This window comes from Molothrus aeneus, chromosome 28, assembly GCF_037042795.1.
Source record: "Molothrus aeneus isolate 106 chromosome 28, BPBGC_Maene_1.0, whole genome shotgun sequence".
NCBI lineage: Eukaryota > Metazoa > Chordata > Aves > Passeriformes > Icteridae > Molothrus > Molothrus aeneus.
In genome coordinates, this window is record NC_089673.1 from 2,679,820 (window position 1) to 2,702,541 (window position 22,722).

Consider the following 22,722-nt stretch of genomic DNA (forward strand, 5'->3'; position numbering starts at 1 on the left):
CTTTCAACCCCCTGCAAGCCCTGACATAAAAATTCTGAATTCCACTGTGATTTTACAGTGAAAACCTCCTCCAGGCTGCTCCTCCTCTGGCCTGTTTTCTCTGTGTACACCTGGGAGGTTCTCAGGGCTAGGCCTGGATGGTTTTCTCCTCCTTCCCTTCAATCCTTTTTGCTTGGTGGTGCTACTCTGACACATCATTTACTGACCCTTTGAAGGGTGAGTGGTACAGCTCTGAGTTGTGGCACTGGGTCAGTGGCCAGCCCTGAGCAGGGAGAAGCAACTTCAGAGGTATCCTGAGAGTTTTTAGAGTTTTTTCACAGAACCTCTCTGTGTGAGTGGCTGGCTGCTCTTCTGAGCTGAAAAACCCAGCAGTTCCATTTCCCTGATTTATGGGAGCAACTTCAGAGCACTTTGTGCTGCTTCCCTAAACTTTCAGAGCTGCTTTCTAAGGACATCTTGGACTAAATGCTGGACCCCAAGCCCGATGAGTTCCAAAGGTTACTCACTGTTTACATTCTCTCTGGACCTCTGCCTTGATAAGTTACTCCCCTCTCTTTCCTGGGCAGAAAACTCACTGACTGTGTGAGGTGTTCATTCCCTTTGGCAAACACCTGCCTGCAGTGCCTGTAGCAAAGGGACAGGGGGGATTTCACCTGTTTCCCATGTGTCAGGTGAAGTTGAAGTTGTAATTCATGTGTTAGTTTTGCTTTGGGGAGCTGCCAGGCTGTGAGGTGAGACTGAAAGGGAGGGGGGACTCTGGGTCAGGTGTGTCCAGGGGGGCTCAGGGCTCACTTTGGGGGGGGTTCAGGGCTCACCTGGAGGGGGCTCAGGGCTCACCTGGGGAGGAGCTCAGGGCTCACTTTGGGGGGGGCTCAGGGCTCACCTGGAGGGGGTTCAGAGCTCACTTTGGGGGAGTTCAGGGCTCACCTGGAGGGGCTCAGAAGCTGTGGCTGCTCCTGGATACCTGGCAGTGCCCAATGCCAAGCTTGGAGCACCCTGGGACAGTGGAAGATGTCCCTGCCATGGCAGGGGTGGCACTGGATGGGCTTTGAGGTCTCTTCCAACCCAAACCCTTCCATAATTCCAACCTCAGGGCTCACCTGGAGGGGCTCAGGGCTCACCTGGGGGGAGCTCAGGGCTCACCTGGAAGGGGTTCAGGGCTCACCTGGAAGGGAGCTCAGGGCTCACCTGGAAGGGGTTCAGGGCTCACCTGGAGGGGTTCAGGGCTCACCTGGGGGGAGCTCAGGGCTCACCTGAGGGAGAGGATGGGCAGAGCCTTCCTCACCTTGACGTGCTGCAGATGAGTTTGAAAGGAGGCAGCTGACTTTGATCCCTTCTGTGCTTCCTGTGGAGGGGCAGGAACATTATTTTGGGAGAGAAAACCTCTTTAACTGGCACACTCAGGCAGGGAACACCTGACCACAGCTTGTGTTCCTCAGGCTTTTCTGGGACACTCCATTATTTCCACTGACTGACAATATTGGGTGGGTTGGTTTTTTTTTGTGTGTGTTTTCTTTCATCTCCATGTCCAAAACACATCATCAGGGAACTGCAGCCATGTGCTGTGCTGATTGGAGAAAATCCAGAGTTGTTTGCATTTCCAGTGGCTGTGGAAAACAGCTCACTTCCCAACGAGGATGGTTTGGTCAGTGGGGAAAATACCAGATGTGCTTTGCCATTCTGTGTGGTGACTGCTGTCACTGCAGCTCAAACGAGGAGATGGAATTGCAGAGCCCCTCAGCTTGCTGGAGGTGGGAGTGTGCACATGCTGACTCCTTACTCTGGTCAAAAATAAGAATTAAAGCTTTTTTTCCTGAGAAATTGGAGCAGTCAGGCTTCCCTGATAGTGTTTTCTGCTTTATCCTTAACTCAGTGTTGTTTAGAGCAGGTAAAATATTGAAATATTGGTAGGTGATTTTGGGTGGATGATATGGAATTATGTGGATATTAACCTGTTAACCTTGGTTATCTCAGCATGGAAGGTTCTGGCATTCCCCTCATCCCAATCTTCTGATTGTGTGACTTAAATAAATCTCATAGTGCTTTTTAATTTGGATTTTTAGATGAAGCCATCCTTGCTTTAATTCACAGCTGTTATGGTTGGTGTCTTTTATTTCTGTTTTCCAGTTCTGGAGGGACAGCAGGGTGGGTTTTAATCCCAGAGCATTTTTATCCAGAAGGAGGAAGGAATGTGAGGCTGAATTGTCCCTCATCCATGCTGGATAACCTTGCTAAAGCAAGCAAAGTGTGGAATGTGACACCAAGGCTTAACAAATTAAAGGAAAAAGGGGTAAAAGTGCTGTTAATGGTTACAAAAAAAATAATTCCAGAGGATGGAAATTATTTTCTTCCAGAAGCAAAACCTGCCTGTGCATCTTCTGCACTTTATTACCTGGTTTTGGTTTGTTTTTTTATGAGATATGCAGTGATAAAAGGCCCCTCAGCAGGTGCTGGGCTGGAATTTTGGGGGCTGCTGATGCTCTGAGGATAGGAGGTGAGGTTTGCTCTGGGTGGAGCTGGGAGAAGCTGCATGTGGAGCCTTTTTCAGGTCTCACAAAGCAGCTGTCAACACCAGCCTGGAAAAGAGGCTTGGAAACTGCAGTTATTTGTGTGGTAACTGCAGGGAATTATTGTTAGTGAAGAGAAAAAGGGTGAGGGGTGCCTGTGGGGTGAAGAGCACTGGGAGGGAATGGGTGGGTTTATTCCTGGAGCAGGGGAGGGTGGATATTTGCTGCTGGAAGGTCAGGGAGTCATTCCAGCCCTGTGTGAGAGGCTCTGAGCATTCCAGACTTGCCCACCCTCACCTGTCCTGGCCCAGGCAGGTGTCCCTGGTGGCTCTTTCTAAACTGGCACCATTAAATAAGGTAAAATTGGACTTTTGGAGGTGTTTACTTTGGATCTGGTTTGATTGCTCTGCATCCAGCTGGGTTAATTCTGCTGAGGATGATGAGGATGAGCAGGCCCTGGCACAGGTGCCCAGAGAAGCTGGGGCTGCCCCTGGATCCCTGGCAGTGCCCAAGGCCAGGCTTGGAACACCCTGGGACAGTGGAAGATGTCCCTGCCATGGCAGGGGTGGCACTGGATGGGCTTTGAGGTCTCTTCCAACCCAAACCCTTCCATAATTCCAACCTCAGGGCCCACCTGGGGAGAGCTCAGGGCCCACCTGGGGAGAGCTCAGGGCCCACCTGGGGAGAGCTCAGGGCTCACCTGGAGGGGCTCAGGGCTCACCTGGAGGGGCTCAGGGCTCACCTGGAGGGGCTCAGGGCTCATCTGGGGAGGGAGCTCAGGGCTCACCTGGGGAGGGGCTCAGGGCTCACCTGGAGGGGTTCAGGGCTCACCTGGAGGAGCTCAGGGCTCATCTGGGGAGGGAGCTCAGGGCTCACCTGGGGGGAGCTCAGGGCTCACCTGGGGAGAGCTCAGGGCTCACCTGGAGGGGGCTCAGGGCTCACCTGGGGAGGGAGCTCAGGGCTCACCTGGGGAGAGCTCAGGGCTCACCTGGGGAAGAGCTCAGGGCTCACCTGGGGAGGGGCTCAGGGCTCACCTGGGGAGAGCTCAGGGCTCACCTGGGGAGGAGCTCAGGGCTCACCTGGGGAGGAGCTCAGGGCTCACCTGGAGGGGCTCAGGGCTCATCTGGGGAGAGCTCAGGACTCACCTGGGGAGGGGCTCAGGGCTCACCTGGGGAGGGGCTCAGGGCTCACCTGGGGAGAGCTCAGGACTCACCTGGGGAGGGGCTCAGGGCTCACTTGGGGGAAGCTCAGAAGCTGTGGCTGCTCCTGGATCCCTGGCAGTGCCCAATGCCAGGCTTGGAACACCCTGGGACAGTGGAAGATGTCCCTGCCATGGCAGGGGTGGCACTGGATGGGCTTTGAGGTCTCTTCCAACCCAAACCCTTCCATAATTCCATGAATTGAAACTCTTGGGGGTTCTCATGGGGCAGGATGGAAGACAGGGAGCAGGAGAAGGGGAACTGCAGCATCTTGAACAATCCATCCTGCAGGAATTGGCTGTAGGGAATGTTAACCCCAAAAGTTTGTGGTTGCAGTAAGTGACATCCTAGAGGATTCCTTAGGAATGTTTTCCATAACTTGCAAATGTTTTGGAGCTGCTGGAAAGGGAACTGCTCGTGGTGCCAGACAAAGTGCAGCCCAGACTGTCAGTCCCTGAGCAGAAACTTTGGGAAAAGAGGAGGGAAACAGCTGTGGGACTGCAGACCCTGCTTTTTTTCTCCTTCTGGTTGTATATTTATATTTATTGCAAGGCTAAAGGTAAGGACTCCCCTACAGCCCTGCTGTTCTTGGGCTTGTGCTTCCAGGTGGGAGAGAGGAATTCTGATCCCCTTCACCTCCTGCAAGGTGCTGCTGGTGTTGGGACAGGAATTTCCTGTTGTCTCACTTCTGCAGTTGATTTTCCAAATGTTTATTGTCTTGGGATAATCCTGCTTGTGTTGTTCATTGTGTTCTGGCTATGGTTACAAGGGAGCCAGTGGCACCTGTATTTGAACTGCTGCTGTTAAATGTGTTTTATTACTGCTGTGGGACTGTTCTGAGGGAATTTTGTGTTCTCCAAATTAGATGTGTCCTGAGTGGAATGTCATGTCTGTTACAGTACTTGAACTCAGAATTTTTGCTTGTCCTGTTGGCATCAGAGCCCAGCACACCATTAAAGCCTCCTGCCTCCCCTGCCCCATCCTTGTTCCTCCTGGAGTGGAGGAAACAGTTCTGGCTTATCAGGAATTGGATATAAGCACTGGAAGTACCAGTTTCCCCTTCCATTTTAGTGTTTATCTGGTTTCCCCATCAGTTTCCCCTCTCTCCTGAGCAGGTCCATGTGGGCAGAGCCCTGATGGTGTGAGGTGTTTCCTGCTTGCTTCTCTCCCAGCACAGATTTTCTCGGATTATTTTTGCACACACACACCTGATTTAGAGCCCATTCTTTGTACAGGAAGACCTTGACCAATAGAGTTAAAATTCCTGGGGTTTATTTTTCCTTCTTCCAAATCACACTCTGCAAATTTGGGTTCTGCTAGCAGCAAAAGAACCAGAGGGGTGAAAGGAGCTTGAAATGCCCGATTTCCTGAGGCAGCATTCCCATGAGGGCAGTCCTCTTTTATCCATGGCTTCCTTTAAAGTTGCACATAATCCCTGTGAAATATTCCTAAATATTCTTGGAATGCTCCAAGAGTCTCCAGTTGGGTGTGTGAGCTGGGATCTCCTCTTTCCCTTGGGCTTGTCCAACTTTGATCCTTCCCTGATGGTGGGTCTGGCACAGGAAGGGTGGGTGCTCTGATTGACTCAAAAACTGCTCCTGATTGACTCAGAAACTCCTTCCAGTAGCTCCAGCTTCTCCTGACAGATGTTGAGGCCTCTCTGCGCTGACCAACAGCACATTCAGCTCAGAGGGTGAGAGGAGCTTGAAATGCCCGATTTCCTGAGGCAGCATTCCCATGAGGGCAGTCCTCTTTTATCCATGGCTTCCTTTAAAGTTGCACATAATCCCTGTGAACTATTCCTAAATATTCCTGGAGTGTTCCAAGAGTCTCCAGTTGGGTGTGTGAGCTGGGATCTCTCCCTTGGGCTTGTCCAACTTTGATCCTTCCCTGACAGCAGGTCTGGCACAGGAAGGGTGGGTGCTGATGGCACAAAACTGCTCCTGATTGACTCAGAAACTCCTTCCAGTAGCTCCAGCTTCTCCTGCCAGGTGTTGAGGCCTCTCTGAGCTGACCAACAACACATTCAGCTGTTGGTGAGCAGCTCAGAGGGTGAGAGAAGCTCCGTTTTCCTTTCTCTCCGCAGGAAATCCGTGAAATCCCGGAGCCGCAGCCCTGGCTACTCCAGGCACTCATCTCACAGCAAGAAGCAGAGGTCTGGCTCCCGCAGTCGCCATTCCAGCATCTCCCCAAGCAGGCTCCCACTCAACTCCAGCCTGGGAGCAGAGCTCAGCAGGAAGAAGAAGGAGAGAGCGGCCGCTGCAGCAGCTGCAGCCAAGGTGGACGGCAAGGAGGCCAAAGGCTCCCCTGTTTTCCTGGCTAGGAAGGAGAACAGCTTGGCTGAGCTGAAGGAGGCTGGGACAGAGTCGAAAAAGGTCACCAAAACTGTTAAATCTGAGAAAGCTCCTGACACGGACTCGGTTCATTTACTGTACACCAACGCAGAGCCTAAAGCCCCTGTGGAGACAACAAAATCCAAGGCGGAGGAGAACTCGGAGAGGAAACACCCTGTTCCACTGAGGGATTCCAAACCCACGGGAACAAAAGACTCGAAGCCTGTAGCAGTGGTAGAGGACCTGGTATCTCCAAAGGAGACAGACACAGCAGAGAAGGAGATTCCACCTCCCCTCCCTGCCATCAAATCCCCTCCTCCACCTCTGCCCACCACCACCCCTCCGCCTCCCACGCCGCCGCTGCCGCCGCTGCCTCCGTCACCCGCGGTCCCTCCTCTGCCTCCGGCCCCAGTGACTCCTGTTCAGGCCCCTCCTCCTCCTCCAGCCCCGACGTCTTTGCCATCTTCCTCCCACCCAAGGACGTCTACTTTATCCTCTCAGGTGAACTCCCAGTCCTCTGTGCAGGTGGCTCCAAAAACCCAAGTGTCTGTGACGGCTGCTATCCCACACCTGAAAACTTCCACCTTGCCTCCGCTTCCGCTCCCCCCTATTTTAGTTGGGGAAGATGACTTGGATAGGTAAGGTCACACCAGAGCATCCTCTTTAGCATTTAACAGCAAAGCCTTGAATAAAAAGGGGTTTTTGGGGGTTTTTTTTTGGGTTGGTTTTACAGTTTTAAGCTTATCCTGCAGAGTTTAACTGTTGGTTTAACTGTTTAAGAGTTTAACTGTTGGTTTCAAGGAGTTGTGCCAGGGCTGTTCCAGGTTTGTGTGTGCAGGGTTTATGGTCTCCTGCAGGTTTTTGACTCTTATCTCTGTGGGAAACAAGGGGTTTGGCTGCTGCTTGGTAAAGGTTTCACCTCACTCCTTGCTCGTGGTTATTGCAGGGATGGAATGTGGAGCTGGGGTTTTGCCTCTCTTTGTGTTGGAGCTGTTTGCACACTTACTTTAACTTTTTTTTTTTTTTTTGCTTGTTTGCTTAATTCTGTAGAAACTTGTACCCAAGGAACAGGAAAAAGCTAAAAAATTCTTAACAAGTACACAAACCAGAGCTTTTTCTGTTCCAGATTCACAGGCCATGCCCATATGTAAAACCAGCATTGGTTTAACTTGAGTTTTGTCTTAATTCTTGAGTAATTGATGCAAGCAATTTATTGCTTGAGAAGTAGGTATTGTTTGTTTGAAAAGCTTAAAAATGAGTGAAACTGCACCTGCTTTAACTTTATTTCCTGATCATTTCTGATCAAAACATGCAGCCTTGGCTCTGTCCTGTGATTGCAGCTCTGGCTGGGCTGGGGGTGCTTGTGACTTCTGTGATGAATTTATCTGAAAATCCCACTCAGGGGGTTTCTTTTGGTGGGAAGAAAGGAGCAGAATATCCAGAATGGAGTGGAAAAGAAAAAAAAAAATCCCAAATAGTTGTTTTTACTCTCCTTTTCTAGCCATTAACTTATCATCAGTGAAATATATTTTTTATTTGATCTGCTTAGCCTGTAGTCCCTAAAACCTCCTCTATCCTCCCAGCCATCACTAAAGATATGCTGGGATTGGGGAGTAAAGCACATTTTCAGTGACCAGTGTGGTATCCCACAGTCCTGACTCAATACAATCACCCTGTGGTGAAGTGTTACATATTCTGAATAATTGGATTTATTCTCATGGATGATTCTGGTATTGATGGCAAGCAGGGAAATATTCCCACTGCCTCCAGCCTAAAAGTGAGGCTGGTGAGTGTTTGTTGCCCTCCCTGTGTGATGTTGCTCAGTAAATATTATTGGTTTGAAATGTCTGTGCTGAGCAGGAGCTTTGAGCTGCCTGCTGATTTTCCCTCATTTCCAATCCCACAAGTTATCCTGCAAATTTCTATTTTATTTTTTCAACCACTCACACCCAGAGCTCTGTTTTTTGGGGTTTTTTTTTTACCACCCAGGTGTGATTTAGCTCTGTAAAAGTGTTTTTATCCCTGACCTCAGGGCTGGGGTGATGCTGGGGCTCAGTAAATGCCTCTGGGTGACTTTTTTCCCCAATAAAAGGATGGGAAATCCCACTTGTTTTGCTGAGTCTGGTGGCAATTCCATGTGTCCCTGACTGTGCAGAATCTCACCCTTCACCAGTGCCCTTCATTTTTATGAGCAAAACTCTTTGAGCTGGACTTTTGTCCTTGCTGAGCCCGGGGAATGTTCCAGCCCCAATCCTAGTGGCAAATCCAGGGTTGAAAATTGGATTTTGAAATGCCCAAGGACAGAATTTGATCAGGTGGAGACTCTTTAACCTCTCCAGAAGTACCTCTAGGTTTAGTTGGTTCACCAGGAGAGGAGGAATTGGTACAAATTTAGTCCTGATTTGATGCAGAGCTCAAATCTGCAGCGTTCTGGGGACACAGCACTCACCTGGCTCTGAAATCCTGCTGGTTTTTGGGGTGCCACCCCTGCTGGTCTTGGGGTGCCACCCCTGCTGGTCTTGGGGTGCCACCCCTGCTGGTCTTGGGGTGCCACCCCTGCTGGTCTTGGGGTGCCACCCCTGCTGCTTTTTGGGGTGCCATCCCTGCTGCTTTTTGGGGTGCCACCCCTGCTGGTTTTGGGGTGCCACCCCTGCTGGTTTTGGGGTGCCACCCCTGCTGCTTTTTGGGTGCCACCCCTGCTGGTTTTGGGGTGCCACCCCTGCTGCTTTTTGGGGTGCCACCCCTGCTGGTTTTTGGGTGCCGCTCCTGCTGCTTTTTGGGTGCCATCCCTGCTGGTTTTGGGGCGCCACCCCTGCTGCCTTTTGGGGTGCCACCCCTGCTGGTTTTTGGGGTGCCACCCCTGCTGGTTTTGGGGTGCCATCCCTGCTGGTTTTGGGGTGCCATCCCTGCTGGTTTTGGGGTGCCATCCCTGCTGCTTTTGGGGTGCCATCCCTGCTGCTTTTGGGGTGCCACCCCTGCTGGTTTTTGGGTGCCACCCCTGCTGGTTTTTGGGTGCCACCCCTGCTGCTTTTGGGGTGCCACCCCTGCTGCTTTTTGGGTGCCACTCCTGCTGCTTTTTGGGTGCTACCCCTGCTGGTTCAGAGGAAAGGAGCTCCAATTTGCTTTTGTTGTGTTCTTGGTGTTTATTCTGGTTTTTCTCTGCCTGGGCAGCTCTGAAGGCTCTGCTTGGCTTCCTCCCCCTGGTGACCAACCCAGGTGTCCTGGGGGAACTGAGCTTAGAGGAACCAAGTGCTGGTATGCAAATAGAGAACTGAACAGATAAAAGGCAAGGAAATGGGAATTTTTTGGTAATTGAGAACTGGTAATTGGTAATTTGGAGCCTTGGCACTGCAGGTTCACTCTCCAGTCACACCTTCAGCCTTCCCACCTTCCCACCTTCCCACCTTCCCACCACGGTCTTAGGAAGAAATTGGTTTTAATTCTGGACAAAAGCTGAATCTTTTTGTGGTTTAGTGGTGAATGTGACTGTTCATGGTTGGACTTGATCTTTTCCAGCCTTAACAATTCCCTGTGATTCTCTGTGGATATTTGAACATGATTATTCTGCTTTTAAGGGTTTTGCTGTCAATGGGGGGAAGAATTTCAGCCCATCTACCTCTCCCATTTCTGGTGGTTTTTTGGTCTTCCTCCTTCCTTAAGTAGATTTCACAAGAGATTGTTGTGCAGATTATGAGGCAGTGTCCAATAAAATAATTGGGGAAATGACCTACTTCCATCAGTTCATTTATTCTAAAGTTATTCTAAATTCTTCCATTTATTCATTTATTCTGATGCCTCAAACACCAAATCTGCTCCCTGCCCTAAAAACAGACCTGGGATCTCTGAATTTTTTTCCTTTTCCTGGTGAAGCAGAGATTTGCATGGAGAATTCATGACTACTCAAAGCTAGAAATTCTCCTCACTGAATACCTGAAAGAGAAAGTAGCTTCTGCTCCTGCCAGCCTAAACCAAACTCCTGGTAATGGGTAATTGGATTTTAAAAATCAACTTTTGGTTCCTCAGCTGCATTTGGGAGTTAAAGCCACATTTCAGTCCTTGCTGAAAGGTTGAAAGTTTCTCGTGGAGGAAGGTTTAGCTCTGGCTCTGTATTTATAGGGGTCCTCACCAAGTCAAGCACTTCATTTCACGGTGATAAATGGAGTAAATAGAGGAAGTAAAGGTCAGAGAGTGGGTGCTGGCTGATACCCTGAGCTGCCTCACAGGAAATTCTGAATTACTGCTACTGATCTGTGCAAATGGAGCAGGTTCTAGTGCAGACCTGTGTGTTCAGTTCATGATGTGTTCCACCCTGACACTTTTCTCTCCTGGTGTATGAACATTTTAAATTTAAACCGGTTTCTTTTACATTTTGACGCTTCAACCTCACATTGTCAACCAGAGCTGTTGTCCTGCAGTAGGTTTATTTTTGTTTATTTGTTTGTTTGTCGAGTCTGACTTTTGTGTTGTATTAACTTTTCGGAGTTTAGTCCAAAAGAGATTCTTCCTCCAAAACCTGTGAAGAAGGACAGAGAGCAGAGACCACGACATTTACTCACGGACCTCCCGCTCCCCCCAGAGCTCCCTGGGGGGGACCCATCTCCTCCTGACTCCCCAGAACCAAAGGCAGCCACACCACCTCAGCAACCCTTCAAAAAGAGACCAAAGTAAGCCTTGGCTTCTTGCTTTTATTATTTTAATTTATTTATTTTTTTTTAATCTTTGAGTCTCAAGTCTCCTGACTGATTTGAGAGATTTTTTAATTGAGGGAAGTGAGATAGGGGAGAAAACAAGTTCCTATTTCTGTGTTATTCAGTATAATGGCTGTTTCCTGTGGGTTGTTTCGCATTTGAGCCCTCAGATAAATGCAGCTTGCCCATTTATTTGAGAATTAATGGTGGGAATTGCTGGAGTGTGTCATGTCCAATCTTCAGCCACATCTACCCCAAAAGCTCTTTTCTCTTTGATTTAGCCAGAAGAAACCTCTGGATGAGCATTTCTGTATTAAAACTCTTGCTGCTTTCGAAAGTTGCTTGTTCCAAATTTGGGAAATTTGGGTTCTTCACTGGTGTCCAGAGCAGCTGTGGCTGCTCCTGGATCCCTGCAAGTGTCCAAGGCCAGGGCTTGGAGCACCCTGGGATGGTGAAAGGTGTCCCTGCCCATGACTGGATCATCTTTCATGTCCCTTCCAACCCAAACCATTCTGAGATTCCACAATTCCACATTGGAGGCATAGAGAACTTCCCCTGATCACAAACATAAGCAGGCATTGAGGGAGCAAAAATGTTTTGTACAGAGTGTTTTAAATAAAAACCAAACATCCAGCATCCTGCAAAATATCCCAGACATTCATTTTTGCCCTGCTGTAGTGTGATAATGCCATCCAGAACAATATTTCTGTATTGGGTGTAGTTGGGGTTATACACCAAAAATCCATTAAAATAAAAATTCCAATTCTGGGAGTGCAACGCCAACGTGCCTGAGCTTTGCTGTTGTATTTTATGGATGAACCCAATCAAGCAGGTGTTTTTTGGTGGGGTGGCACTGAGCTGTGGAGCCCTCCAGGATAATATTTCTGTAGTTGGGGTTACACACCAAAAATCCATTAAAATAAAAATTCCAATTCTGGGAGTGCAACGCCAACGTGCCTGAGCTTTGCTGTTGTATTTTATGGATGAACCCAATCAAGCAGGTGTTTTTTGGTGGGGTGGCACTGAGCTGTGGAGCCCTCCAGGATAATATTTCTGTAGTTGGGGTTACACACCAAAAATCCATTAAAATAAAAATTCCAATTCTGGGAGTGCAACGCCAACGTGCCTGAGCTTTGCTGTTGTATTTTATGGATGAACCCAATCAAGCAGGTGTTTTTTGGTGGGATGGTGCTGAGCTGGAGCCCTCAGGTGTCTCACAGAGCTCTTCTCCCCCTGCAGAATCTGTTGTCCTCGCTATGGGGAGAGGAGGCAGACGGAGAGCGACTGGGGCAAGCGCTGCGTGGACAAGTTCGACATCATCGGCATCATCGGAGAGGGCACCTACGGGCAGGTCTACAAAGCCAAGGACAAGGACACAGGTGAGCGTGGCTCCAGGGAAATGCACTCTGGATTTGTGCTCAGCTCCCTGCACTGCTGCTCCACAGTGATAAATTCCTGCAGGGCCAGGAGGTCCAGATTCCACTCTGGAATCTTGAGTTTAGTGCTCAGGTTCCTGCTCTGCTCTCTGGTGAGATCCTGTGCCCTGGGCTGTGGTTGGATGGCTGGTCAGATGATTGTGGTGGCCACAGGTGCCAGCTGAACCCCTGCTTTTTAAATTGTCAGATTTTATTGCAGCACAGCTTGGGAAATACCAGGGTAAACCTCTGTTCCCCCTTTGTGATGGAACACAGTTTAATGTTCGATTAAACTCTTTTCTGACCCAGAGATGGGACAACTGTGAGGTGTTTTAAAAACTTTTATTCTATTTTCAGTCACAGATGTTATGATTCACACCACCACAATCAGAAGCCAAATATTTCTTAATTGCAGCCCAGGAGTAGGAGTGCATTGCAGTGTAGTAGTAGGAGTGCATTGCAGCCCAGTAGTAGGAGTGCATTGCAGTGTAGTAGTAGAAGTGCATTGCAGCCCAGTAGTAGGAGTGCATTGCAGTCTGGTAGTAGGAGTGCATTGCAGCCCGGTAGTAGGAGTGCATTGCAGCCCGGTAGTAGGAGTGCATTGCAGCCCAGTAGTAGGAGTGCATTGCAGCCCAGTAGTAGGAGTGCATTGCAGCCCAGTAGTAGGAGTGCATTGCAGCCCGGTAGTAGGAGTGCATTGCAGTCTGGTAGTAGGAGTGCATTGCAGCCCAGGAGTAGGAGTGCATTGCAGCCCAGGAGTAGGAGTGCATTGCAGTCTCGTAGAAGCATTTCTTGCCTTATCAGCTTTTACCACACCATACTGCAAATATCTTAAAGCCAATCATCTAAAATTTCTCTTTGTGGCTCCTACTACAATGCATCTTTCACAGTTCTACTTCTCCAAAGTATCTAGGGTTATTTCTAAGGCTCTACAAATACATTTCTCTAGGAAAAGCACAAGTGTCAGGTGAGAGCTCCGAGCAGAACGATTGAACTAAAAGGAGCAGGGAGGTCCCTTAGTGGGCATTTTCCCTGCTTGGAGCTGCTCCCAACTCCCCTGGGGGTGCAGGTGAGCAGGCTGTGACCCTCTTGGCCTGCAGGTGAGCTGGTGGCTCTGAAGAAGGTGCGCCTGGACAATGAGAAGGAAGGATTCCCCATCACGGCCATCCGCGAGATCAAAATCCTGCGGCAGCTCATCCACCGCAGCGTGGTCAACATGAAGGAGATCGTCACAGACAAACAAGATGCACTGGATTTCAAGAAGGACAAAGGTACAGCTGGCTGCAGAGGTGGTTTCTGTTCACCACAGATGTGATGCAGCTCCTTGGGTTAGTGTTAACTCAGCTCTGGGGTGGGTTTGTTTCTTTGTGTTCCTCCTGCGGTTCCAGCGAGGTTGGATCTGGGTCTGGCTCTGACATTGCCTCAAAGGACAGGTTCCAGTTGGAGTGAGTTGATTGCATTCCTGCAGAGTCACAGGCTTTAAAAAAAAAGCCTTTCAACACTGATTAGTGGCAACAAACTTAATAATAGTGTGAAAAGTTCTTTGTCCTCAGTCACTGTGGAAAAAGAGTTTTAGCATCCCACTGGCTCTTGTTTGGGACCTTCTCTTCCAGGAGAGAGAAGGGAGCAACCCAAACTCAAGCTCAAACCATGCATGGTAATCCTTCAACAAAGTCTTGTAAGAAAATAACCAAAGCATGAAGATAAATGTGGCCAGAACTTCAGAGGAATTTGTTTTCAGTGTTACTTAATTTCAGATCTCAGCTTGGTGAAGCTACTTTGTTGTGTTGGGGCTTTTTCACCCCTTGAGGGAAAAGGACACCCAGCAAGTCCAAAACAGCAAAGGACTGTTAAAAAAACAAACTTAATCAGAATTGTACACAATAAAGACTCATTCAACAATTTAATCTCCTTTCATTCCTCCTCTTTTTTGTGTGTCTCCTTTTGTGTACAACCATTTCTGTGTTTGTTTTCCCAGGTGCCTTTTACCTTGTGTTTGAGTACATGGACCATGACCTAATGGGGCTGCTAGAATCTGGCTTGGTACATTTCTCAGAGGACCATATCAAGTCTTTCATGAAACAGTTAATGGAGGGTCTGGATTACTGTCACAAAAAGAATTTCCTTCATCGAGACATCAAGTGCTCCAACATCTTACTGAACAACAGGTGACCACTTTGACAAGAATCTTGTCCATAATTACGACCAAATGTCTCAATATCCACCTAAAAAAATTCTCTGGAACGTTGGCCTGTTTATGGGAAGGGTTTGTGATACAGATGACACCGAGTTATTGGTTTTTGGGGTTTTTTTAACTTTGTATTTCTTTGAAGCATTCAGTCAGAAATGGAGAATTAAGCCTGGCATATCCAGCAGTAATTCCTGCTAATGTGGCTTTGTGAGGCTTTTCTGCTGCTTGGAGGGGTTTCCTCACCCTTTAACTGAGGTTTAAGTAGGGGTTGGGTTCTGATGGGTCCGTGACAGCTCAGTGCATTCCATAATTCTGTGTTTTAGCTGTGATTTAAACCAGGGGCTGTTTTGTTGTCTTTCAGTGGGCAGATCAAACTTGCAGATTTTGGGCTCGCCCGACTCTACAGCTCGGAGGAGAGGTGAGGAGGGGGAAAGGGTTTATCTGGGTGGGATGAGCTTCTTCCTTCTTAGTTATCCACACAATCCCTCACTTGGAAGTCCTGACAAATCATTTTCAGTGATTTGTCAGGAATTTGTCATCCAGCTCCAGCTGTTGGACAGATACACTCCTGGCTGGTGTTAATAACTTTTCATTAGAAGAGCAGCTCAGAAGGAGCCAAAACTTCTGCTCTGCTTGCTTTGACCTACCCTGGAGTGAGTTTTGCTCCAAGCTCAGTCACCATTCAGTGATGGCAGCCTGCTGAGGCTCAGGGATTTTCAGTCTTGGGTACCTACATAAGTCCTGATTCCTGTAAAATCCATTGCTGGTAGCCCTCAGCTGTTTTTAACTCAGAAGTGCAGACACTTGAAACCCCCCTACTGCCACCAACAGGTGTAAGTGCAGCTGGGAAGTAAAATCAAGCAGTTTTCAGGCTTTTGTGGCTCTTGGGATGAGTTTTAATCAGTGTTTTTTTGCTTTGCAGCCGTCCCTACACCAACAAAGTCATCACGTTGTGGTACCGACCCCCAGAACTGCTGCTCGGGGAGGAGCGTTACACCCCTGCCATCGATGTCTGGAGCTGTGGGTGAGTCCTGCTGCCTCCCCTGCCTCTGCTGCCAGCTCCTGAGCACTCCCAGGGCAGCTGCTCCTTGATTGGTGCCAGTTCCCACTGCTGGATCTGCCCCATCCATGCAGGGTGTTAGGATGAGGCAGGAATATTTCACAGTTCTGTGCTCTGAGGGACAGGGTTGTGTCCCTTCATTAAAACCCTCATTGGGTTTGAAATTAGCAGGGGTAAAAAACTGAATTTTCACTGCTTGAAATCCATGGCAGCTGCTCCTTGATTGGTGCCATTCCCACAGCTGGATCTGCCCCATCCATGCAGGGTTTCAGGAGGAGACAGGAATATTTCACAGGGCTGTGAGGGACAGGGTTGTGTCCCTTCATTAAAACCACTTAGTGAAAACTCCTAGAATGAGGTTTTCCTTGGGTTTGAAATGAGAAAGGGTAAAGAACAGATTTTTCACTATTTGAAATCCATGGCAGCTGCTCCTTGATTGGTGCCAGTTCCCACAGCTGGATCTGCCCCATCCATGCAGGGTTTTAGGAGGAGACCAAAATATTTCACAGGGCTGTGAGGGACAGGGTTGTGTCCCCTCATTAAAACCACTTAGGAAAAACTCCTAGAATGAGTTTTTCCTCATTGGGTTTGAAATTAGCAGGGGTAAAAAACTGAATTTTCACTGCTTGAAATCCATGGCAGCTGCTCCTTGGTTTGTGCCATTCCCACAGCTGGATCTGCCCCATCCATGCAGGGACATGGATGAGACAGGAATATTTCACAGTTCTGTGCTCTGAGGGACAGGGTTGTGTCCCTTCATTAAAACCACTTAGTGAAAACTCCTAGAATGAGGTTTTCCTTGGGTTTGAAAGGAGAAAGTGAAAATTCTTTACCCAATTTAAAATGATACTGAGACACCCTTGAGATCAAGAGGGGTGGCACATTTGTGCTGCTCACTCCTTCATTGTGTTTTTTTTTGGAGAATTTTTCTCTTAAACTCTTTAAGTTGCTGTTTGTCACTATTTTTTTTTTTCAGCTAAAACATTTTTAAGTAGATATTTCAGGTTTCAGGAAGTTCCAGTAGTACAGGAAGCTTGGGGAACAGGAGTCTGGGCAGTTCAGCCACAAAGGTGGAACATTTTCCCACCTGATTCAGAAGCAAAGATTGAAGGATTCACCAGCAGAGCCAAGGCTGGATTCCCCACAGTGTGCATTTCCCACTGGGATGTTCCCATCTAAACTTCAGCAGGGTTTTAAACACAAGGACAGCTTGGGAAAAATAATAATTAATTATAATTAGTGACTGTGAGGCCCAGTTGCTGCTCAGGTCCCATTTCAGCATCCCCCCAGCTTCTTGTGGCCCTGATTCCTGGTGGGTGAAGCAGAGATGCTGAGGGCTGCAAGAGCCAGAAGTGTCCTCTCTATTCCCTTCCAGCTATACAAGAGCTTTGTGTGCACAAATCCATCTCCTCTGCTTGCCCTGATAGCTTGGGCCAGCAGAGGGAAGTTGAAAACCCAAACAAAAGCTGAAGCTGGAGGAAATGAGAGCTCTGGGCTCTTTTCTCTCGTCACTCCTTTCCCTGCAAAGAGTTAACGTGTCAGGGGCTTCCTGCACAGCAGCCACTTGCAGGAGGTGATTCCCAGGGCTGGGGACTCTGTACACACAGGTCACTTTGTCACTACAAAAGAAAACTGATAATTAATTATAATTACTGACTGTGAGGCCCGGTTGCTGCTCAGTTCCCGTTCCGGGTGCCTGCATCCCCCCAGCTTCTTGTGGCCCTGATTCCTGGTGGGTGAAGCAGAGATGCTGAGGGCTGCAGGAGCCACAGGTGCTCCCTCTGTCCTCTGTGTGCACAAATCCATCTCCTCTGCTTGCCCTCATAGCTTGGGCCAGCAGAGGGAAGTTGAAAACCCAAACAAAAGCTGAAGCTGGAGGAAATGAGAGCTCTGGGCTCTTGTCACATTGACACCTCCTCCTTTTCCTGCAAAGAGTTAATGTGTCAGGGGCTTCCTGCACAGCAGCCACTTGCAGGAGGTGATTCCCAGGAGCCCAGGGCTGGGGACTCTGTACACACAGGTCACTTTGTCACTACAAGCCCTGATGCAAATCCCTCTCCTCAGGCAAAGCACAAACGCTGCCATGTTCAGACGCTCGTCCCCAGGGTTTGCTGTCGTGACCTCTTGCTTTTCCTCCTTCCAGCTGTATCCTCGGGGAACTGTTTACAAAGAAGCCTATTTTTCAAGCCAATCTGGAACTGGCTCAGCTTGAATTAATCAGGTAAAGCTTTGCACACTCATGTCTGTGAGGGGAGGGTGCTGCAGGAGCTGCTCGTGCACACAGGCACTGAGTTAGAGGAGCCCTTGTTCTCTAACCTGCCTGGAAAACAGGGCCAGGAATGAAAATGGGAATAAATCAGGTGTCCAACACCTACATCAGGTGTGTGGTTGCTGATTTATGTAGCCTCATGTAAACCTTGCTGTTTGCTGAGTCCAAAAATCACCAACCTGAATTAATTCTCACACTGGAAGTTTTAATCCTGGAAGGGACCTTAAATCCCATCCAGTGCCACCCCTGCCATGGCAGGGACACCTTCCCCTGTCCCAAGCCCTGTCCAACCTGGCCCTGGACAACTCCAGGGGTATCAAGTCCACAGCTTCTTTAGACAACTTCTTCCACAGCCTCACCATTGTAAAAATATTACAATTTAGTGAGTTTGGAATGTTTAAAGTAAGAAACATTAAGATTTAAAAATTTTTAGTAAGAAAAATAAAATGTCATTGTTTTGAATGGTTTATAAACTCAAGCTCAACATTTTCCTCTTCCTGATACCTCCTTTTTCAACACCTCATCTGAGCTGTGCCCAGCTCTGGCCTCTTCCTGCAGCAGGTTGCTCAGAAAGGTGTTTTCCCTGGGGTCGGTGGCTCTGAACCTCAAGTGCTGTGTCCAGTTCTGACCCCCCAATTTAGGAGGGGCTGGAGCATGTCCAGAGGAGGCAACGAGGCTGGTGAGGGGTCTGGAGCACAAACCCTGTGAGCAACACCTGAGGGAGCTGGGGGTGCTCAGCCTGGAGAAAAGGAGACTCAGGGCTGCCCCCCTCACTCTCACAGCTCCTGAAAGGTGCCTGGGCTCAGCTGGGGCTGGGCTCTGTCTCCAGGATCTGACACAACCAGAGCACACAGCCTGGAGCTGCACCAAGGGAAATTTAGGTTGGATATCAGGGAAAAGGTTTTTTCCAGAAAGGTGATAAAGTTCTGGAATGTTCTGCCCGGGGAGGTGGTGGGGTCACCATCCCTGGGGGTGTTTAACAAAGCCTGGATGTGGCTCTGGGTGCCAGGGTTTATTGAGGTGTTGGGGCTGGGTTGGACTCGATGATCTTGGAGGTCTCTTCCAGCCTGGCCATTCTGTTCTGTTCTTTGTGCTCACACCATTCCCACGAGGTCATTTCCTCTGGAGGGCTCAGCAGTGACACCAGGACAAGAGGACACAGCCTCCAGCTGTGCCAGGGGGAGTTTAGGCTGGGCATGAGGAAAAAATCCTTCACAGAAAGAGAGAGTGGGCACTGGAATGTGCTGCCAGGGAGGTGGGCACTGCCCTGAGGTGTTTAAACAAGGCTGGGTTGGCTCTGGGTGCCAGGGTTGAGGTGTTGGGGCTGGGTTGGGCTCGATGATCTTGGAGGTCTCTTCCAGCCCTGTGACTCTGTGAATTCTGTTATTCTGTGTGTCCCACGTGGCTGACTGTGCTTCCCTGCTCCCCAGCCGGCTCTGTGGGAGCCCCTGCCCAGCTGTGTGGCCAGATGTGATCAAGCTGCCCTACTTCAACACTATGAAGCCCAAGAAGCAATACCGGCGGCGCCTGCGCGAGGAGTTCTCCTTGTGAGTCGGGCTGGGCTCCCTGTGCCCTCTCCCAGCACCTCATCCACCTCCAGAGAGCTTCCCTGGGGCTGGGCACTGCTCTCCTGGGAGGGTGGCATCTTCAGGGGGATGTTCTCTAAGGTCTGGCTGTGGGACAATCTTGTGGGAGTTGTGGTCGAGGTGCTTCTCATAAATGGTAAAATACAGAGTGGAAATATCATGGAAGATATGATATTTTATATCATATGAAATATTATGTGAAATATCATACATTCCATGAGATTTCCACTCTGTATTTTACCATTGATGATGGGACCCACAGGGTTCATCCAGTGCAGCTCCTGGCCTTGCACAGACACCCCAAAAATCCCACCCTGTTGTCCAAACACTCCTGGAGCTCTGGCAGCCTCGAGGCCATGCCCATTCCCTGAGCACCCTCTGGGGGGAAAAACCTTTCCCAAAACCAAGCCTGAACCTCCCAGGCACAGCTCCAGCCACTGCCCACACCTGATGCCTGCCCTGCTGCTGCCTTTGAGCTGCAGTGAACTCTGCCTCTGTGGATTCCCCTTAGACCTGAGCTATCCTCCTGCCACTGAGCTTTTCCACACATTTTCCATCATCTCATCCATGTTTCCCACTCTCCCCACAGCATTCCCTCCTCTGCCCTGGACCTGCTGGACCACATGCTGACGCTGGACCCTGGCAAACGCTGCACAGCAGAGCAGGCCCTGCACAGTGACTTCCTGAAGGACGTTGACCTCAGCAAAATGGCACCTCCAGAGTAAGTCCCAGCTGCTGTCCTCCCACCATGAGCTTTGGGATGGAGACATGATGTTCTTTTCAGTCCAAATTGTGATTTCTGGGTTCTTCTCTTGACTCTGCCCTTGTATTTGGTCGTGTGGTTGAGCAAATGGCTTTTCCTGTGCTGTTGGTTTTCTGCCTGATGACAGGCTGGGTTTATAAAGCCCAGTTTAAGGTTTGTAAGATGCTCTAAAGCTCTGCTGGAAGATGTGCAGGAGTAGATGTAGCACAGCCCTGTCTCTGCCATGGAGAACTCCTCAGGCCTAATTAAGGCTGTGTGTTAATTGACTGCCAGGGTTGAGCAGTATCACTCGATTTTCTCCCACTCCAGTCAAGCAGATGATAAAACTATGACTGGTTTGTGTGGAAATGCAGCCACAGCTCTGGAGATCCCTGTTTCCTTCAATGTTTCTCAAGGAAGGGCCTTTCCTAACACTCCCAGAGCTTGATAAACCCACTGGTTTTGTGAGATCCCAGCACATTCAGGGATCAGATCCCCATACAAAGTAAATGATTTTTACACTGCCTTTCCTGGCCCTAGGACCTGCCCCTTGCTGTGGAGGTCTGGCTGCAGTCAGGGATCACGGAATCCCAGGATGGTTTGGTTGGAAGGGAGCTTAAAACTCTTCCAGTCCCTCCCCTGCCATGGGCAGGGACATCTTTCATTATCCCAGATTGGTCCAACCTGGCCTTGGACATTTCCCAGCTTCTCTGGGAAATCCATTCCAGCCCTTCAGCACCCCCACAGGGAGAAATTTCTTCCCAAAATCCCTTCATGAATCCATTTCTCCATCTATAAAAGTGGAACAACATTACATGGATCTACAGAATTGCATCCTGCAATGGTTTGGGTGGGAAGGAACCTTGGGCAGGGACACCTCCCACCATCCCAGGGTGGCTCCAAACCCCATCCGAGCTGCCCTTGGCCACTTCCAGCCTTCAATCCAGGGGCAGCACCATCTGTGCTGAGGGCTTCCTGTGGGTTTTGAGGATTGCCTTGCTTTCCCTGCCATGTTTCTCCCTCTCTTGCAGCCTCCCCCACTGGCAGGATTGCCACGAGCTGTGGAGCAAGAAGCGGCGGCGGCAGCGGCAGAGCGGGGTGGCCGTGGAGGAGCCTCCGGTATCAAAAGTTTCTCGGAAAGAAACTACCTCTGTTCCAAGCACAGACACTGTGAAAAACAACAGCAGTCCTGTGCCCCCCCAGCCTGCCCAGCTCAAAGCAGAGCCTGGTGCTGCAGATGCAGTAGGTCAGTGCCCAGCTGGGTGTGGAAAAGGCTCCTGGTGTGTTCCTTCCTTGGGTGTGGGAGGTTTGGGGTTGTTTTTTAGCCAGTCTGGTTCTTTCACCTCTAATTCTGCAGAAAGGGCATTCCAGGCTCTTCCTGTCCTCATTTCTTTTGTTGTTTTTTTTTTTCCCTCCTCTTTCTGCTGTGAAGAGGCAGAAGGTTCTGTCTGGTCTTCAGAAGTCACTGATGAGCTGACTGTGAATTTGTTCTGAGCTGTGTTATTAGTTCTAAAAGAGGCTGAATGATGAAAGGAGTCCTTGAGTCACTTCAGCCAGTGGAGAAACAAATCATAGGCTGGAAGGTGGAGCCACGTCCAGGGTGTGCAAATGAGCTGAAGTTTGATCTTGTTGATAAATTCTATGAAGATTAGGGCTGGGAAGTGTCAGGCTGGTGGGCAAAAATGAACATTTTTGCACTTTGCTGCAGAAAAGGTCATCCAGGCTGGCAGGACCTGGACTTGTGCACTGTTCCAAGCAGTGACCAAACCCCCTGTGGCCAGAGGGGAGGAATGTGGATTTACACAAAGCTGCCCTGATTGTTCTGTAGAAGCCTTAGAAAAACCCAGATATGGGCTAAGGCTTCCTTTGTGCCCAATGCTGTGCTGACAAGTAACGAGGAAGACAGTTCTTGCTCCAGGGAATGCACAATCCATGTGTTCAGTGAAACATGGCAGATGGACAAAAGGTGGTGCTTGGATTAACAAACAGCTGGGAAAAGAATGTCCCCTTCTCCATTGCCTACCAGCAAGAGAAGCTCCATTTTAAGCTGCTGAAACCAAAGTCTTGCCACCCTTATTCCCAAAAAGTTCCAGCGTCACTGTCAGTGTGAAGGGACACCCTTGTCACTTGTCATTGGGCTGTGAAGGGAGGTGATGCCACTCCCAGGATGTATTTTAGGATGACCTGGATCCTTGCAGGTCAGGACAGAGTCCTGTGATCCCAGGCCAGCTCCCAGCAAGGAATTGCCTTCTGCTTGACCTAATTCCTTGTGCTGTGTCAGGGAACACGCCCTTCCTGCATCCCAAAGAGCAGCTCAGCTCCATCCTGGGAAACCTTCCCAGTGCAGGAGGGAGTGATTTGGGTCTGTGGGGCTCTCAGGAGGGGCCAGGCCGTGATTGCCCTGCTAAGGGGTCAGGGCTTCCACGGCCATCCTCACCCCCCTGCCATAGCCTGGTACCCTTGGGCTGCCCAAAGCCAGGAATGGGGCAGTTGGGCTTGGCTGAGCTGATGGTGAGCAGCAGCCAGGTGTGCTGAGGTTTTGGGGAGGGCTGGGGGCAGTGCAGCAGCAGCTCTGTGGGTGCAGTGTGTGTGCAGTACCACGGGGTGCTGCTGCCGTGCCACCGGATCAGAGGCTGGCATCGCATCCCAAAATCCTCCTCGTGGAGCATCCCTGCCTTCCCCAGCCTGGGAACACAGATAGGGGCTGCTCTAGGGCTGTGGGATGTGGGGAA

The 22,722-nt window shown here is 49.7% G+C and overlaps 1 protein-coding gene across 2 annotated transcripts in view; it reads left to right on the forward strand.

Annotated features, from left to right (window-relative positions):
- CDK12 (cyclin dependent kinase 12) overlaps positions 1-22,722 on the forward strand; it is a 29,714-nt gene that overhangs the window by 2,545 nt on the left and 4,447 nt on the right. For both annotated transcript variants that reach the window (XM_066566950.1, XM_066566951.1), the window contains exons 2-12: positions 5,793-6,677; positions 10,527-10,703; positions 11,967-12,106; positions 13,243-13,413; positions 14,121-14,310; positions 14,695-14,751; positions 15,256-15,357; positions 17,537-17,614; positions 19,093-19,209; positions 19,838-19,969; positions 21,022-21,236. In XM_066566950.1, coding sequence (XP_066423047.1) covers positions 5,793-6,677; positions 10,527-10,703; positions 11,967-12,106; positions 13,243-13,413; positions 14,121-14,310; positions 14,695-14,751; positions 15,256-15,357; positions 17,537-17,614; positions 19,093-19,209; positions 19,838-19,969; positions 21,022-21,236 — 2,264 coding nt within the window. The remainder of the gene's footprint in view (positions 1-5,792; positions 6,678-10,526; positions 10,704-11,966; positions 12,107-13,242; positions 13,414-14,120; positions 14,311-14,694; positions 14,752-15,255; positions 15,358-17,536; positions 17,615-19,092; positions 19,210-19,837; positions 19,970-21,021; positions 21,237-22,722) is intronic.